We start from the raw sequence: 16,415 nt of genomic DNA on the forward strand, positions 1-16,415 counted from the left end.
TGGCTGCCCAGGTGGAGGGTGACCTCCTCTCCTCAAACCAGGACCAGGGTGGCAAAAATGGTGGGATGTCTGCAGGTTCTGTTTGTCTGCAGGCAGCTCCTTCCAGAGTTAGCTCTGCTTGGGGCCAGGGGTCCCTAGACCACCAGGATCAAGGTCAGGCTGCTGGTTGGCTAGACCCACTGCTATCCCCACCCTGCATCATACTCCTCCCCTTGCCTCCGGCATCCTCCCATGATCAGTCTGTTCTGATGCTCTTGGTGGACCTCGGCCCCTGCTCTTGAGCGTTGTCCTTCTCAGCTGTCCCCACCAGCTAATCAGTCCCAAGGGCCACACAACTGCCTCTTCTCCTTCCCTGTCACCTCCCCAGCCCAGCCTAAGATCTTCCCCTTGGACTCACCAGTCTCTCAGCCTCCCTTTGCTCTGAAGCAAGGACTGGACTTCCTAAACTGCCAATCTGGCTTCCCAGTTTATAACTTTCTGGGCCTCCCAGCCTCCCTCCATTTGTGGGGTCCCTTTTTCTCTGCACTTCCTTGAACCCCTTCCACACTCATCCCCCCACAGTCTCACTTTGCCACTGCCTGGCCTGCTTCCCCACCACAGTGACCACAGGCTTTCTGGAAACAAACCATTTCTTCCTCTGCCCTGGACTTGGGTGGAGCCTACAAGAAGACCCTGCTTGGGTGGGAAAGCCCAAATCTCCACCTCACATTTCGGGCCCATTAATCCGGCCCATTTGAGACCAAACACCCTCCTTAGTAGCACACACAACTTCTCTAAAAGCACCGAGACAGGGCCCTGCCTAAGCAGAATCCATTGATGCTTATTCAGGTTTCAGCTCCTGATGCTGGCCCCCTGAGTCTCCTTCCTGTGACTGGCACATCATTGAGGAGCTGAGGGTGTGCCGTGGAAGCTCCTGGGGCCGCACCAGGTCCCCTTTGCTGGATCAGCGCTCCTATCCCTTGGCTGTGGTTAGTGCTGGCTGCTGAGAGCTTTCTCTTGAGAATCACTCTCAGTGGATAGGAGATGCCTTGTCTGAAAGTGGCTGGGAGGTTAAGCTCCCCTTAGCAGTCCCCAGCCAATGACTAACTGATACAGGGTACAGAATTGTGGCCTCCTTGCTTCAAGGGGGGACAAGTCTGGTGCCTTTCCTTCCCCAGAGCTACCTGTGGCTCAGGCTGAGGCCAGACTCCAGCTGAGGCCACATCCTTCCTGAGCATCTTCCTGTCCAGCCTCCCTCCCTCCCCTTCTCCTGAGAGCCCCCTCCTACCTCTCCAATAAACTTTGTGCACCCAAATTCCCATCTCAGGCTGGGCTGCAAAAATATGCCCTAAGCCAGGGTCTTGGTGTAAATATTGTCTTTTCTAGCCTGGAGGGCAAGAACCACATGCCCTCCTGCTGTAGACTGGGGCAGGAACTGGAGGAGCCAGACTCATGGGGATGAAGGGCACAGGGGAGACAAGGGCAGGGATGAGGATGCTCACTCAGACCAAGGGGGAGATGGGGTCTGAGATGAGGGCGGGACGGGTCTGAGCATCCTCTGGGCTGACTCACCTGCTTGGACATGGAGTCAATGAGACGTACATAGAGGTCTTGCTCTGTCCGAAGTCCTGGGGGGGATGATGGAGAGAGAAAGCTGTTGGAAGAGCATCTGTGGCCTCTGGTGACTGGGCCACACCCACGCCCTCCCAAGCCCTGATGAGTGTGGCATTATGTGCCACACAGTGCTGCTGTGGTACCCAGACCTCTTCCTGGTCAGGGCAGGGCAGGGGCAGTAGCCTTCACTCACCATTGTTGTACACCAGCCTGAGGCGGTAATGGATCCCATTGTTCGTCTTTTCAGCCCCAGGCTCCTACAGGGACAAGATGGAGAGGATGCTCAGGTGCTCAGGGATCCTCCAGCCTCCCTCACCCACACCCTTGTCCCTAATGACGCCCTCCATTCCTCCCTTCCAGCCATGCACCCACCCTCCTCCGCCATCTGTCTGTTCATCTGCCCCAGTGTGGTGTGTGTGTTGGGGGGGGGGTTCCTGGAGCCCTCCCACCCCTCCCTGTGCTGGTCCAGCGAGCCCACGAGCCTCTCACTCGGTCCTTTTCCACGAAGTCGATGAAGGCCGTGCGCTCCACCTCCACAGGCTGCCCTTGCCGGTCGTACATGGCCAACACGAAGTGGAAGAAGTTGGATTTCCTGAGGTTGGAGGGAGGCTGCTTCTCAAAATGTGCACGTGCCAGGCCCACACCACTGTGGGAAGAAGGAAGCTGGAAAACCACTAGAAGGGCCCTCCATTGAGAAAGACCCCAGCACCTCGGCTAGGTAGGTGGGCTGGCCAGGACTTGGCTCTGACATATCAAGAGTTTGGGCAAGAAATCAAATTGTACGGGCCCTTTCCACCCTGGCCAGGGCCATTTTCGTTCCAGATAGAGGCCTTCCAGCACCGAGGTCAACCCAGTCCGCTCCCTGGGCAACAGAGCTGGTGACCGCAATGGAGGCATCCCTGTCAGGCTCCCACCCAGGCTTTCCCTGGGCCCATCATGTTGAAAGGTGATCTCCAAAATCAAATGTATGAAGCAATCCATCTTACTGATCAGCGGCTCCTGTGACTGCTCTTTCGGGCACCAAGGGAAAACTGGCAGGTTCTGTAACAAATATCCCACTGAACCCCCAGCCCACAGCTGAGGCTTCCATGAGGCTGTGGTGTTGCCTGGGAAGTGATGATGCCTCAGAGACATCAAACTGGCTCAGGACCACTAGTCTGCCCAGCCTGGACCCAGGGTTGTGGTTGAAGATGGGGGACACTCTCCCCGCTGTAGAGGGACCTGCCTCCAGCTTAGGGAAAGACAACCACGGGCTTCCTTGAGCAGGAGGAACTTTTAGTCTGGCCTTGCCAAGGGCGCTCTCCTGACTCATCAGAAACCCATCTGAGATGCAAGGGCAGGGCAAGAGCAGGAGGATGGGAAGAACCCAGGCTCTGTTCACCAGATACCTCCTGAATTCCAATGATGTACCAAGCACCAGGCACATGGCAACGAGTGGGGATTGAGGTAAATGCCTGGAAGGGGAGGGAAGACACATACAGAGAACTAGAACACAAGACAAAGTGGCAGTGCCCCAGAAGGTGTTAGCATGTAAAAAACTAGAGAAGCAAAGGAAGAAAAAGTGAATTCTTGCTAGAGATGAGGGGAAGACTTCATGGAGAGGGTGGCTTTCCCCCTGGTTCTCGAGGAATAAGCAGGAGCTCCGCAGGTTGGGGAGGCAAAAGGGAGAGCAAGCCATAAGAAGTGGCTGTGTGCACAAGGGTTAGTGTCACTGGGCCACAGGTTTCAGAGAGTAAAGTGGAAAGAAGAGTTTGTATTGGAAGTTCATGCCTGACCATGAAGGGACACAGATGTCAGGGGGGGGATTTAGACTTTCTTCTCTGGGCTGGTGTCTTCCAAAGTGTGTTCCTTGTATCTCACCCAGCTTAAATCCCCCCTTTAGAAAAGGGTGCTGTGGCCACAATTGCTAGGAAACACAGCTTCATAGCATAAGGGTATTTGGGGGGCTCTGGGACACCTTCCAGGGATGGACCCCACTTAAGTGGGCTCAACCTGGTGCTTTCCAAGTGTGGTAGCCTGCCTCCAAGGTGGTTCCCAATGAGCCCCGCCTCCTGGTATTTATGCCTTTGTGTAGTCCAGTCCCCTTTCATAGTATGTCAGGATTGTCTGTGTGGCCAACAGAATATGGCAGAAGTGACAACATAGGACTTCTGAGGTTAGATCATGAAAAGCATTGCGCCTTCTGTCTTGTTCTTTCTCTTGGATCAGTCACTTCGGTCATGCCAGCTGCCATGTTGTGAGGACACTCAAGTAGCCCTATGGAGAGGGCCACATGGAGAACTGAGGCCTCCTGTCAACAGCCAGCACCAACTTGCCAGTTTGAGCCACCTGAGGAAGCAGATCCACCAGCCTCAGTCAATCCTTCAGATGACTGCAACCCCAGCTGTCACCGTGACTGTAACCTCACGGAAGTCACTGAGCCAGAACCACCGAGCTAAGCTGCTCCCCGAGTTCTGACTCAGAAATTGTACAACATAATGAATGTTTGTCGTTTTAAGCTGCTGAGTTTCGGGGTAATTTTTTATGCAGCAATAGGTTACTAATACACCATGCTTACTTAGCTACAGAGCATTTTTGTTGAGGGACCTGGTTTGGGAAATGTGACTAAAGGCCACTAGAAAGTTCTGAAGCCAAGCAGAGCTTAGAAGACCCTGGGAGATGGGGGAGCAGGCACAGTGTGAAGGACAAGTAGAAGCTGCCGCAGGGATGAGGGTAGAGGCTGAGGACGGTAGAACTGCTCTGAGAGCCATTTAGACCAGCTTTTCCAGATGCCCATCACGGGCATGCCACTGTGACAACGGCTGCCATAGTCATCACTGCTCAATGATTTTCTTCATATGAGCATAATTTTAAATCAATTTACTCTTTTACTTGGCTTCATGCTAAGCCATAATATCTGGGTTGTCATGGGCATGAGGAGCTAGCTGTGTTGTTTCTCATACAGATTACTATAAATACATAAATAATAAAGTGGAAATTGTTCCTCCTCCTCAAAGTCTGCTTGGGAGCCTCAGTGGCCCCAAGTCATGTGAAATGCTGACTTAGGAGGCAGAAGTGATGGGTCTTCTTGTCCCCTGATGTGGATGACGGGTATGGGGGGCACCAGCACTGTTTCTTCCCTTCCACAGGTTCTTTTTCCAGATGTTTCTTTCTCTAGGCACTTTACCCCACCTCTACCCTCCTTTTTTCCCTCCCCTCCTCTCAGGCTGCAGTCCTTTCAAGCCAAAGCCTTGACCAGCTTCTCCCTGCCAACCCCTTTCTCAGCCTGCCAAGAGGCAGGGAAGACAGAAGATGGCTTTCGATCATAGCAGGCCCCTGATTACTGTTGATGAATATGCTAATGAGGTATCAACCCCAAGCCCCTCCCTCCTGTTCTCAGGACCAGCTTAGCTTGAACTCCACCAGGGACAGGTTCCAGGACCACCTAGTGGTAGAGATAGCCAGAGGAGGTGGGCTTGTGAAGCAATCCAAGATTACTATGGCCTTTCATTGTCATATATCCCAGGAAAGTTGCCTGGAATGCTCTGAGACCTTGGGGAGGGAATGCACAGAGAAAGAAAGAGGCATTGGCATTGGATGGGCAGATGCTGAGAAATGACAGAATCTCCTAGACCACTCAACATGCCCCTTCCACATAGACACCCTGCACTGCCCAAGCTGACTTCCAAACTGGTGCCAAATAAATCAATGACTCTGGACTGAGCATCCTCTCCCACCTATCCCCCTGGGCACCATCAGTCAGTCCTGGATCCTGGCTGCCCCCCAGCTCCCACTAGCCTCCTTAGGAACAGATCTGGGAAATCCCCAAGCACGCAGTAGGTCACCAATTAACACCATTGAATGGAATTGCAAGCCCCAAAGTAGATGGTTGGGAAGGGGAAGCGGAGATTTTTTCATTCTTTTCCCCTTGGGAATAGCTGATACTATGAGAAAACAAACTGAGATGAAAGAACACAAAGAAAGAAACAGGGATACGCTCAAACAACTCGGGAGCGGCCTGGTGGTCTGAGAGCTCCCGATGGGCGCATCCTGGATGCAGACGTGTGGGAGACAGGTGGGAGGTGGGGGCCACTGTCCACTCTCAGACCAGCTTAGAGACAGATTGGGTAAAGGCCAATGTCTCTGATTCTGTGGTCTCCAAAGTGGGGCTGCCTAAGACAACCGTATCTATTGGTATGTATCCTCTGTGTAAAAGATAGGTGGAGGGAAAGGGGAGTAGAAGCCTGGAGAGGCAAGAGTTTTATTTGGGTTCCCCTAAAAGCACACCCTGAGACAAAGATTTAAACACCAAGTTTATTTGGGCAGTGATTCCAGGAAGCATTGAGGGTCGGGGAGAGACAGAGATGAGAAGGCAGCCCATAAAGGGCGTGTTTTCAACAAGTTACACTGTGGGCAGCCAGAGCCAAGCCCATGGGCGATGCTGGAAGTGGCACAGAATGTGTGTGTGCCTCAGTTATCCCACCAGAGGGACGGGTGAGGGGGTGGGGTACTTATCCACCAACTCCAGTCAGTCACTACTGGGGGGCTTCCAGGGCTGTTATTTCTCAGCTACTTCTGGCCTGCGTGCGAGTGAGCAGAGCAGGATCTGGCAGCCTGAGCAAGCCCTCAAGCAAAGGGAAGCAGACCCTTGGCCAAGGGTCCTGCGGGGATCTGGGTGGGGCACCAGCCACTAGCCATCCAGAGGCTTGAGGTATGACCAAAGCCTGCAAAACCACAGCCCCAAGGGCCTGAGTGCAGCTTGGCAGGTGTCAGTTTATGACAAATATAAGTAAGAACGGCCTCACCTGGCACACGGATTGCTGGAGCCCATAATTCAGAAACATTTCATTCACTTAGCGTCATTAGTGGACAAAGCAGCCACATAAGCGCCTTTTTCAGATAAATGCTGAGTGATGAAACGGCCACAGCAACCACTTTCATAAGACTCCAAAATGAATGACACATTTCCTTGCTTTCCTAAAAAGAATGTTTTAAACACAATGTTCAAAACGCTTTCGTCTCAGCTCCAGAGTATGCTGAGGTGGCGAGGGATTTGCTCATGTGCTAAGGAGCCCACACTTGGGAGGAGAAAGCGCTCACTTCTGTATTCCCTCCATACCTATTCTTTCCCATCTTCTGTTCTGAAATGGACCAAAAGTGAAAGGAGACTGTGACACCAGAAAAGATTTAGTTTGAACATTTAGTTTGGGAGAAGGAAATCTGCCTTGTAGCGAGCATTGTTGTGCGTAGGCTCTCTGAGCACCGTGTTGGGAATCCAGATGCAAGTCAACACCAAGGACAACCTGACCTTCACGGTGCATGTGGGGTCATGGGGTGGGGAGGGGTGGGGACGCTGTAGAGTGGTCTGGCTGCTATTGCTGGGACCACCCAACAGGTCCCTGGTGATGCTCCTTTGCAAGGCTGAGCAGGATGCCCAGAGCCCTTCTCATGGCAGCAGCTTGACCCTGCCACGGCTCTCTAGCAGAGGCAAAGCCCCTCTTGCAGTCTCTGCACTCTACCCAGAATGCCACCCATGGCACTTTCCATCTTGACACATGCTTACTATAACTTTCTTTCTTTTTTTTGGTGGCTGGCCAGTATGGGGATCCGAACCCTTGACCTTGGTGTTATAAGGCCATGCTCTAACCAACTGAGCTAACTGGCCAGCCCCATGCTTACTATAAATACGAGCAATTTAGTAACAACCATTCCAAACCCCACAGAGGACAAGTGACTGAGGCTGGAGCCTTGGCCAACCCTCAGAGGCAATCCCAGGCCTTCTACCTTCCCGTCCCCCCACCAAATCCTAACTCTTGCCCACCTAGACAGCCCAAAGTTCTAAGCAGTGCCTTGGCTTGTGCCTGATTCATCTTCAAGTCTGGGATGCTGGGGAAATGGGGGACAAGCCTCAAGGTCATCAACAATGGGGGGAGGCTCTTTGTTGATCTCTCTCTCCCACCAGGAGGTGGAAGGAACAAAAGTGAATGTCTCCTGCATCACATCCTTGTCTCAGATCTCCCCAAAGTCCCTCTCTGCTAAATGCAGCTCTTCTTTCCCCATCCTGGCACAGCTCTGCAAGTACCCACTTCCTCTCCTCTACATCCTCCCTTCCTCTAAGCATCCCATTGGCTGCCAGCCTCCCCTGCAGGCATCCTCTGGGCCCCTGGGACTGCTGCTGATCATCAAGCGGGGCCTGGCACTCCTGCCTCCAGCCAAGATCTTATTGGCTTAGCACTGCCCAGCACCTGACATGCTTAGAGCCTGGCCGTGCCGCAGACCAGGGAACATAAAAGCGGCAGCTCACTGGGGCACACCCACCTCAACAGTGCAGGCAGAGAGAGGGCCTGGCGGCTGGAGGCAGCTGCCCAGAACCTGCGTCCTGATGGTCCTGCTGGAGAGGACGTTTGGGGCTAGGGAGGCTCCATATCCCCTCTGCCCACTGCTCTGTTCACTTGCCCCAGGAAATTGGCTCAGCCACCAAGGTCTCTGAGGCAGGTGGGGAGGGAAGGTGAAGGAAGGATCACACTAGCCTGATCTCCCACTCTCCCTCTGGCCCTCAATTCTACCTAAAGACTGCCCACCCTGCTTCTCTTCTGCCCACCCTCTCGCCACCCACACACAGGCCTGCCTGCCAGGTCCCAGGCTGAGGAGCAGCTATTAATTATTAAAGCAAACAAAAGCATTTCCTAGCAGGGAGGCTAGCCTGCAGCTGCTTACAGGAAAGGCAGCCCCAGCTGGCTTTCCTCTCTGGGGCCCTGTTGGTGTGCTGAGACCAGCTCAAGAGAGAGGGCTAGCTTGGGTCCTCCAGGGGTCTCCTCAAGGGGGAGGGCTGATTTGGGTCCTCCAGGGGTCTCCTCTGAGGAGAAGGCTGGCTTGGGCCCTCCAGAGGTCTCCCCAGGCTGGAAGCACATCAGAAGGAGAAGAGAGCTACTTTTGTGCTGAGAGCTCCAGCAGGACTTGAGTCTGCAGGGGCTGGGCATATGGGTCTAAGAGATAAAGTCCTGTTAGTTCCCAGCAGGAGCAGTCACAGCAATGGCCAGGGTCCTTGTGCAGACTTCTCTGGTAGGGAGACCCTGCCATCCCTTTCCAACAGCCTTTCTTCCCTTCCCCACTGTCTCCAGTTTAAGGGTTCACAGCCCCTCTTCTCTCCTACCCCTCTTTTGCTCAGAACTTTCCTTCCTGTTGACAGAGCCTCCTTCATGGAACCTAGCAGGACTTCTCCTGACCCACCTTCTGTAAAACCTTGGCATTGTTCTAAATGCCAAGTTGTAAAACTGGGGAGAAGTAGCTGCTCCAATACCTGCTTCCTTCAAGGTTGAGAGGGGAGCCCAACAGAATGGGATTTGGGAGCCTTCTAAGATACACTCCTGCTTTCTTCAGCACATACTCAGTGTCCCCCTATGGACTGCTTGAGCCTATCCTGGGTGCTGTGGACTCAAGAATGAATGGGCCACCATCACTGTCATAGAGGAAGACCTCAGCTGGCAGGGCAAGGAAGACCCAGACAGACAGAGGACAGCAGACTCTGGCGTATGGTGAGCTTCTGTAGGCAACACTAAGCTCTGCTCCCCGGGCAGTGGGGAAGGGCACAGACAGAGCAGGTGCTGGGCTGTGGTAGGTCCTGGAGGCTGGTAAGAATTCATTCAGTGGGTGTGTGGGTGCTGCGGGCAGGGGGACTGTTTTGAGAGAAAGTGGGCCTTAATGGTGGTCCACTAATTCTCCAACACTGCATGCCGAGTATTGCACACAAGCTGGCAAGGAAGGTTGGGATCAGACTGTGATGGGCCTTGAACGCTGAATATCAGGAGGAAGTGGGGGTCACTTTATTTTTAATCAGGGGAGAGAAATGATCAGAGAAAAGTACTTTGGAAATATTGCTTTGGTCCCTGGAGCAGGGAAGATGGTTTTGGGGGAGTGGGGAGAGGTTAGGGCTGGAGCACCGGGCCAGGAGGCTGAGGTTTTAAACCCAGGTGCACGTGACCTTCAAGCCAGGGGGGAATGGGGTGGACTGCAAGAGTGATTTACAGTTACCAGTGGTGGCTGTGGGCACTGCGATTGGGACTAGGACACAGAAGGGAACATCCATAAGCTTTGGCAACCAAATGGCTGTGGTGTGAAGGTGAGAAAGGCATTGAAGACCATTCTCAGGCTCCAAGCAGGCTGGGGGCAAGGGCCTCTGGGAAAGTCTCTCAGAGATGACAGGGAGAGGACGAAGGAGGAGGCAAGGACAGGGAAAGAAATTTTCCTTGCTGCTGTTTTAGGGTGGGAAGACCTGAGCAGACAGAGGACTGACTGAGGAACGAGATACAAATGGGAGAGTCAACAGGCAACGTTGGGATGAACAGGGAGAAGGGATTAGCATGCTCCCCTGGGAAGGGGGAGAAGAGTCAACCAAACGTGTGGGGGCTCCCAATCTGTGTTCTGAGACAGAGTAGTCTCCAGACTAGGGGATAACAGGCCAGGCCTGAAGAAATGTCCTTGTTCGAACCGAAGAAGTCCTCTGAGTGCCAGCAATGTGGCTCTGAGGACTCAGACTGGACATCTCAACCCCGCTCAAGAGCCCCCACGAACAGACAAGACTGCTAGTCGCGCGGTCCGCTGGGTGGAGCCTCATCCCCACACTTCCTTGCCCCACACAGGCACCTGCTTCCCCTCATCAAACCTGCTGGCTCTGGGCAGGCACTGGGGGAAGGCCAGAGAGAAGTAGGAGCCCTAAGTCCCATAGGCCCCACTGGAATTCCCCACCCACTCTTACAGGGAGCTCTTGCTGCACGGCTAGTGGTGGGATGAAGATGGGTCCACGTTAAGAAACTGACCATCTCAAGTTAAATAAAAAGCCAAAATCAACAGAATATCAGGCAGAATGCAGAACTGTAAGCACAGTATGGGGGAAAAGTTAATGGGAAGAAACATGGTAAGGAAATATGCTAAAATGTTGACAAAAGTTGTGTTAGTGAGGTGGGATTTGGTCTTCTATTTTCCAGTGTTTCTGGAATATAAAACTAATGGGAATTAATTAATCTGCAAGACTCTTTTTGGTCCTGAAGGATCAGCTCCAGACAGCCCCCGATCTCCCTCTTGATAGACGCGAAAGGGCAGCAGTGCAGAAACATGGCTCCTGTTTGCGCATAAAACACGGTATATGTCTGTTACACCGTGACTATGAGCGGTGTGCCCCTGTGACAGGTCTGGTCTGTCCCGACAGCCCCCTACCAGAATCCCTTCAGGTTGATGGACAGAAGCTGCTCAGACTACCTGGAGGCCCAGTGTTAACTCTGTCCCGGCTGTCTGCAGAGTTCGCACCTCCCAGTGCTAACCACAGTGAACTCACCATAGCACGTCTAAACGCCCCCTACCCCTCACCTGCTCACAGCTGGGGGTAGGTACAAGAAGCCCCAGGTCTCAGGTGCTGCGGGGGCAAGTCAATAAACCTTTAAAGTTCCCGTCCAAATCCATTCCCCACCGAGGTCCCCTGCCCAAAACCTTTCAAAAAAAGTCAGAGGAGACTGGTGTGGGTGCTGGGTTCTCAAGGACTCCCTGCCTCCGCAGGACCTACCAGAAAAACACCTGACGTAGAGGCGGGGCCCTGTCCTATTCCCAACCCCAATGAGTCCAGCCAGGCCGACAACCCACCTCATATCTTCCCTACTCTCCAACACCCAGCCGCTCCTGTGGCTCTGCATACCCCCATCTTCCAACTCCGAGGGGCGTGGGAAAGGAGAAGGGGGCTGGGTTTCTTGCCTTTCTGGGCAGAGAGCCGCGGAATTGGACAAGGAGAGGCACTGGGACTGCCCAGAGAGGAGGGGGTTGGACGTTCCTAGACGGCTGATGGCTGTGGGTCATGGCGCAAGGACTGCGGGCAGCTGGATGCCTCCTCTTTCAGAGCCGAAGATGGCCCGGCCGGGGTGGCGTTCACAGCCGCGCCCGCGAGCGACCGTCAGAAATCAGCGCCGGGACAGCCCGGAGTGGAGACAGAAGCCCCGCCCCGGCCCGCCCCACATCCTCAGGAGGAAGCACAGGCGCTCGGGACAGGGTGGGCGGGAGAGCTCGCACGGACGCTCCAGAGTTAGGGCTCCCTCCAGCTCTCGCTCCGGCAGCTAAGCAAGCAGAGCGAAGGCGGCGCGGAGCCGTCCAGCCCGAGCGCGTCGGGTCCCGTCCGAGCGCTTACCTCTGCGCCGCGGTGCTGGCGTCCAGGATGCCTGCGCCCTGCATCCAGGAGCGCACCGAGCCCAGGCCGGCGGGCAGCAGCGGCTCCTCCTTCAGGTTCAGCCCGCCGCGGGGCAGAGCGTCCTGCGCAGGGAACATAAGGGCGCGCAGTCTGTGGGCGCCCCCGCCGCCCGGGATCCGGTCCCGCCGAGGCTGCGGGCGTCTCGCTCAGCCCGACCCGACGGCACCAGGAGCCTCCAGAAGCGCAGCGCGCGCGGAGTCCGGATGCTCAGTGCGCGCTTGCTTCTTGGGCGCTCCCTCGGAGAAAGCGGGTCCGCGGGCGCGGGCGCTGTCCCCTCCCCTCCCGGGACGCGGGGCGGGGAGATGGAGGGATTCCCCCGCGGCCTGAGCGCTGGCGGGCGGACTGCGAGCGGGGCGGGGAGGGAAGGGAGCGGAGCCCGCGCCCGGTCCGCGCGGAGGCGCCCCAGAGGCGCGCTCTGGAGGCTGCCCAGGGCCGCGGTCGTCGGAGGGGGGGCCCAAGCGCCCCAGGAGCTGCCTCGGGCAAGGCGGGGGCGCGGGGCCGCCCGCCCTTTCCCCTCACCGCCCCCACCTCCCTCCCGCCCGCGGCGCCGGCGCGGGGCGCTGATTACCATCCGGGAGGCGGAGGCTGCGGGCGCGGAGCTCGGCGGCGGCGGCGGCGACAGCGGTGGCAGAGGCGGCAGGAGCAGCAGCAGCCGCGCGTCCCGGGGAAAGGCAGGGGCAGCGGCGGGCCAGCAGACGCCGCCGCCGCCAGCGCCCCGCGTGCCCCGGCGCCCCGGCCCTGCCGCAGCCCCGGGCGGCAGCACCTGGAGCAGCAGCAGCAGCAGCCCGGCCGACTCCCCCCGGGGTCCGGTTCCCGCGCCGCCCCGCCGCGGCCGCCGCCGCCCGCTGCTCCCCGGGGCCTGGCCGCGGGCCCGGGCCATCCCGCCGCCGCCGCCGCCGCTCCCGGGGGAGCGGGAGCCGAAGGGAGGGAGCGCGGGCGGGAGGAGGGATGTCGGGAGCAGGCGGGCCCAGGGGACTGGGGGCCGGGGGAGGCGGGGGCGGGGCGGCGCGGCCGGCCGAGGGGCGGCCGGGGACGTGACATCATCGGGGGAGGAGCGGCCGGGCCCGGGCCGCGGCGGCGGGGCGGACCCTGGCGAGTTGGTCGCCGGGGCTGGGGGCTGCGGCCTGGCTGAGGCCGCGGGAGGGAGCAGGAGGGACCGGCGGGGGCCAGGGAGGCCCGGGCAGGGAGGATCCGGCGCTGCGTGGCGAGGGAGCCCGGCCGAAGCCGGAGGAGCGTGCCACGGCGCGCTCAGGAACCTCCATGGCCTCCCGTCGCCACCGGACGAAGCTCCAGCATCTTCGCGGCCTCATCTCCCACGTCCGACCCCTGTTCCTGGACTTGCAGCTTATTTTGACGCCTCCAAGCTTTACTCTTCAGGTCCTCCGCCCGCCTGGGCTGCCCTCCCCGCACTCTGCCTGCGATCCTGACCTCGGTTTAACCTCAGCCGAGGACTCAAACATCTCTCTTAGGCTGGGGCCCCAGATAAACGGAGGGACTTGTCTGCACCCCCATCCCTATTTCTGCCCCTGGGTTGCCTAAATCTAAAGCATTTTCGTTTCCCACTTGTGCCTTTCAGAAACCTCCTGATTTGTGATTGCAAGTTTGACGCACACGTAGGGCTCAGAGTTAGGGCTCAGAGATTAGCTCACCTCCTCTTTCTCCTCAGCCAGGTCCCCTGTGAGATTTCATTCCTCCTGGCACAGAAATCATCTTCTCCTTGACCCTGGGGCAGAGCCATTTCTGCCCCTCTCCCCACACTCTGGTCTGGTGTGTCTTGGCCAGGCTTGAACAAGCCCAGAAGGTGCCACCCTGATGTTGCTTCTCTGACCCTCTGAGCCCCCAAGCTGTTGGGCCCACCTCTCTTCTCGCTTTCTCCCTTCAGACAACTCGTGTTCTGTCACAGTCTTAGAGTCCATCTTTGGGGTAATGATCTTTTAGTAGAAGCCTCTATCCTGCTACTCAGTCCTGAACATCAATTGGTGAGGATGGAGCTGGGCTTGACCCTTGCAGAGGAGAGGAGCACCTGCCTCCAGGGAGGGCCCCTATCACAAGTGACTTTGCCCCTGGGCCAGGGTGGGGCTGCTTGATCTCCACACAGCCACTCCCCAGAAACCAGCTCTTCCTCTGGACTCCCCTGTGTCTTTCCATGCCACTTCCTCTTGCCACCCGCCAGGCTTGGGGCTTGGGAGTCATCTTTGATACTTTTCTCTCCCTGCACCACAGCCACCTGTTTGTCAGGTTTCAAGGATTCTCCTTCCATGTCCTTCTCCTTACCCAGTGCCCACAGAGAACATCTTTAACAGTGAAACTTACTTATCTTGCGCTGGACTCCACCCTGGCTTGGAGGAGAAGTATGCCCCAGTTCTGCCCACAGCCTCATCTATCTCCCTGTCCCCAGCTGCTCTCTCCCAACCACGCTCCATCCTCCTGCCATAAATTTTAAAAATGTTGCTTGAATTGGGCCATTGCTGACTTAGAAACTGTTAAATGTCTCTCACGGGTCCCCAAATAGACACTTCAGGGGATTCAGTTTAGGAACATTCTAGGCTCTTTGATGCCTGGTCCAATTTCTCTTGCCAGTCAGCCTTCCCTCCCTGTCTTTGCTGCGTGTTGCTTGCTTGACTTGGAGGATCTCATCATTTCCCTAACATAGTGCCCACCCTCCTAGCTCCATGTCCCCTCCAGCTGGAATGCCTCCACTTTTGCCACACCTTTCTGCTGGGACGCAATGGAGTCCACATTCCTCTTCATGGTGGTTAGAGTGCTTTGGTGTTGGTGTTCTGAAAGGTTCTCCAGAATGTAGATTTAGGGGTTAGATGCTCAGAATTAACCTGGGACAGAAGGGGGAATCAGTCAGCCTGGGAAAGGGACTCTGAGCTAAGGCTTATGACTGAGGCTGGGACAAGCTCCTAACCACACGGAATAGAAAGAAACAAGATGGATGGAGGTTGAGTCTTCCCAGAGTCTGCAGCTCTAGAGAAGGGCATCTGGGTTAGAGGTGCTGAACCAAAGGGAAAGATGCGGGGGGGTCCCTCTTGGGCCTGGGGCTGGGGGGAGGCTAGTGAACAATTCTGGGATCAGAGGTTAGTACCTCTGCTTCAGATCCAGTTGAAAGTCTGTTTCTTGGAGCACTTGTTTTTATTTTGCTTTATTCCTCTTATCTCCTTTGGCATATTTCCTCCTTTAAACTGCTGCAACTTCTCCATGAGAAAGGAATTTGGGGGTGCTGCTGTGTCCAGCCTCAGAGAGCTGGAGGGGTGGTGGGGACAGATAGAAGAGGCTTGGTGCAAGACTGCAGGAATGCCACCCCCTTCTGACCCAGGCAGGGGCTTGCCCCAAACCCTCAGGCCAGAGTCTCTGACCTCATCCTTCTCCTTCGTGGACATTTGTGCTCATGTCTACGGGAAGGGCTCTTGTCGTGTGCCCTGTGCTGGAGAGTAAAACACAGGTGTGCCCTTGTGGAGCTCTCAGTCTGGTGGTGGAAGACTCGTCAACACTCAGTGTCACTCCAGAGTGACCTGGGCTGTTACAGAATCAGGTGCAAGGCCTGGGATAAGCACAGAAGGGCCTGAGCCTGGGGTGGGGGCTGGGACAGTGTCTCAGGCAGAAGGGTCAGCCAAGTAAAGACTTGCTGAGCTGAGTAAGTGGGTTTGCTGCACTTGCTTGGAGGTGGAAGTGTTAGCACCTGCAGCATCACGCTAGTGCCTAATACGCCATGCTAAGGAGCTTAGAGTTTCTCTGTAGCCCTCCTCTCTGTCTCTTTCTTTCTTTTAATTTTATTTTAAAATTAACTTGCACATCTTTGTGGGATACAGTGTGTTCTTTCTATACAGGCATATATTGCACAATGATTCACTTAGGGTACATAGCATAGTGTTGTACCCATTAGTTCACCACCTAAAAACAAACAAAAAAAACCCCAGCAGAACTCTTTCCTCTTCTTTTTCTTTTCACTAAAAGGGGGTGCAAACCATAGAAAACAGATCCAAGTGGTATATTAGGCTGAGGCTTTCTTGGCCAGGCTGTGTGTTGGGCCATAGCGCCCCCTAAAGGCCCCAGAGTGTCAGGCTGGCACTTGCATTCACTTCCTGGCAAGTCCCCTGATGGGAATTAATGCGAAGAAAACATACAAAAATTAAAGCATGCATTTATTATGGCTGTTCGCATAGTTCCATGAAGGAAAAACCAAAAAGACAAGGGCCGTCCTAAGAAGGGTGGGTGGTGGATATGTTCCAACTCTCAGCTTTCGTCTCTCTAGACTCCTGAGGTCTCTTAATTGCTTCAGGAAAAAACCACACCACAAGTGTTAGCCTTACCTTAGGATCCATCCCATTCCCCACATATAGGCTGAGTTATTCATTCTTAAATAATAACACAACAGGAGCCGTAATGGATGTCCCATCACTATTCCTGGTTGCCCACACCTCTGCCAAGCAGGAACAATCTCAAAGACAACCAGTCTCAATCCGCATACAGGAAGAGGAAAGGACCATTTTCCTCAGTGCAGCAAGATATGCCCACTCAATGCTACTTTGCAGAGACATGGCTGTCCCCTTTTGTTCATCGTCCAGCTTCCAGAGAGGGTCCAGGGCCTGCAGGTTTCTGACCTAAAGCT

The 16,415-nt window shown here is 55.5% G+C and overlaps 1 protein-coding gene across 1 annotated transcript in view; it reads right to left on the reverse strand.

Moving 5' to 3' along the window:
• The window catches only part of EBF4 (EBF family member 4), a 71,923-nt gene extending 59,243 nt beyond the window's left edge, over positions 1 to 12,680 (reverse strand). The window contains exons 1-5 of the mRNA XM_063093235.1: positions 12,369 to 12,680; positions 11,741 to 11,862; positions 2,083 to 2,239; positions 1,787 to 1,850; positions 1,552 to 1,607 (exon numbers count right to left, since the gene is read on the reverse strand). Of these exons, the coding sequence (XP_062949305.1) occupies positions 1,552 to 1,607; positions 1,787 to 1,850; positions 2,083 to 2,239; positions 11,741 to 11,862; positions 12,369 to 12,680 (711 nt within the window). The remainder of the gene's footprint in view (positions 1 to 1,551; positions 1,608 to 1,786; positions 1,851 to 2,082; positions 2,240 to 11,740; positions 11,863 to 12,368) is intronic.
• Positions 12,681 to 16,415: the final 3,735 nt, after the last annotated feature.

Source organism: Cynocephalus volans, chromosome 1, assembly GCF_027409185.1.
Source record: "Cynocephalus volans isolate mCynVol1 chromosome 1, mCynVol1.pri, whole genome shotgun sequence".
Classification (NCBI taxonomy): domain Eukaryota; kingdom Metazoa; phylum Chordata; class Mammalia; order Dermoptera; family Cynocephalidae; genus Cynocephalus; species Cynocephalus volans.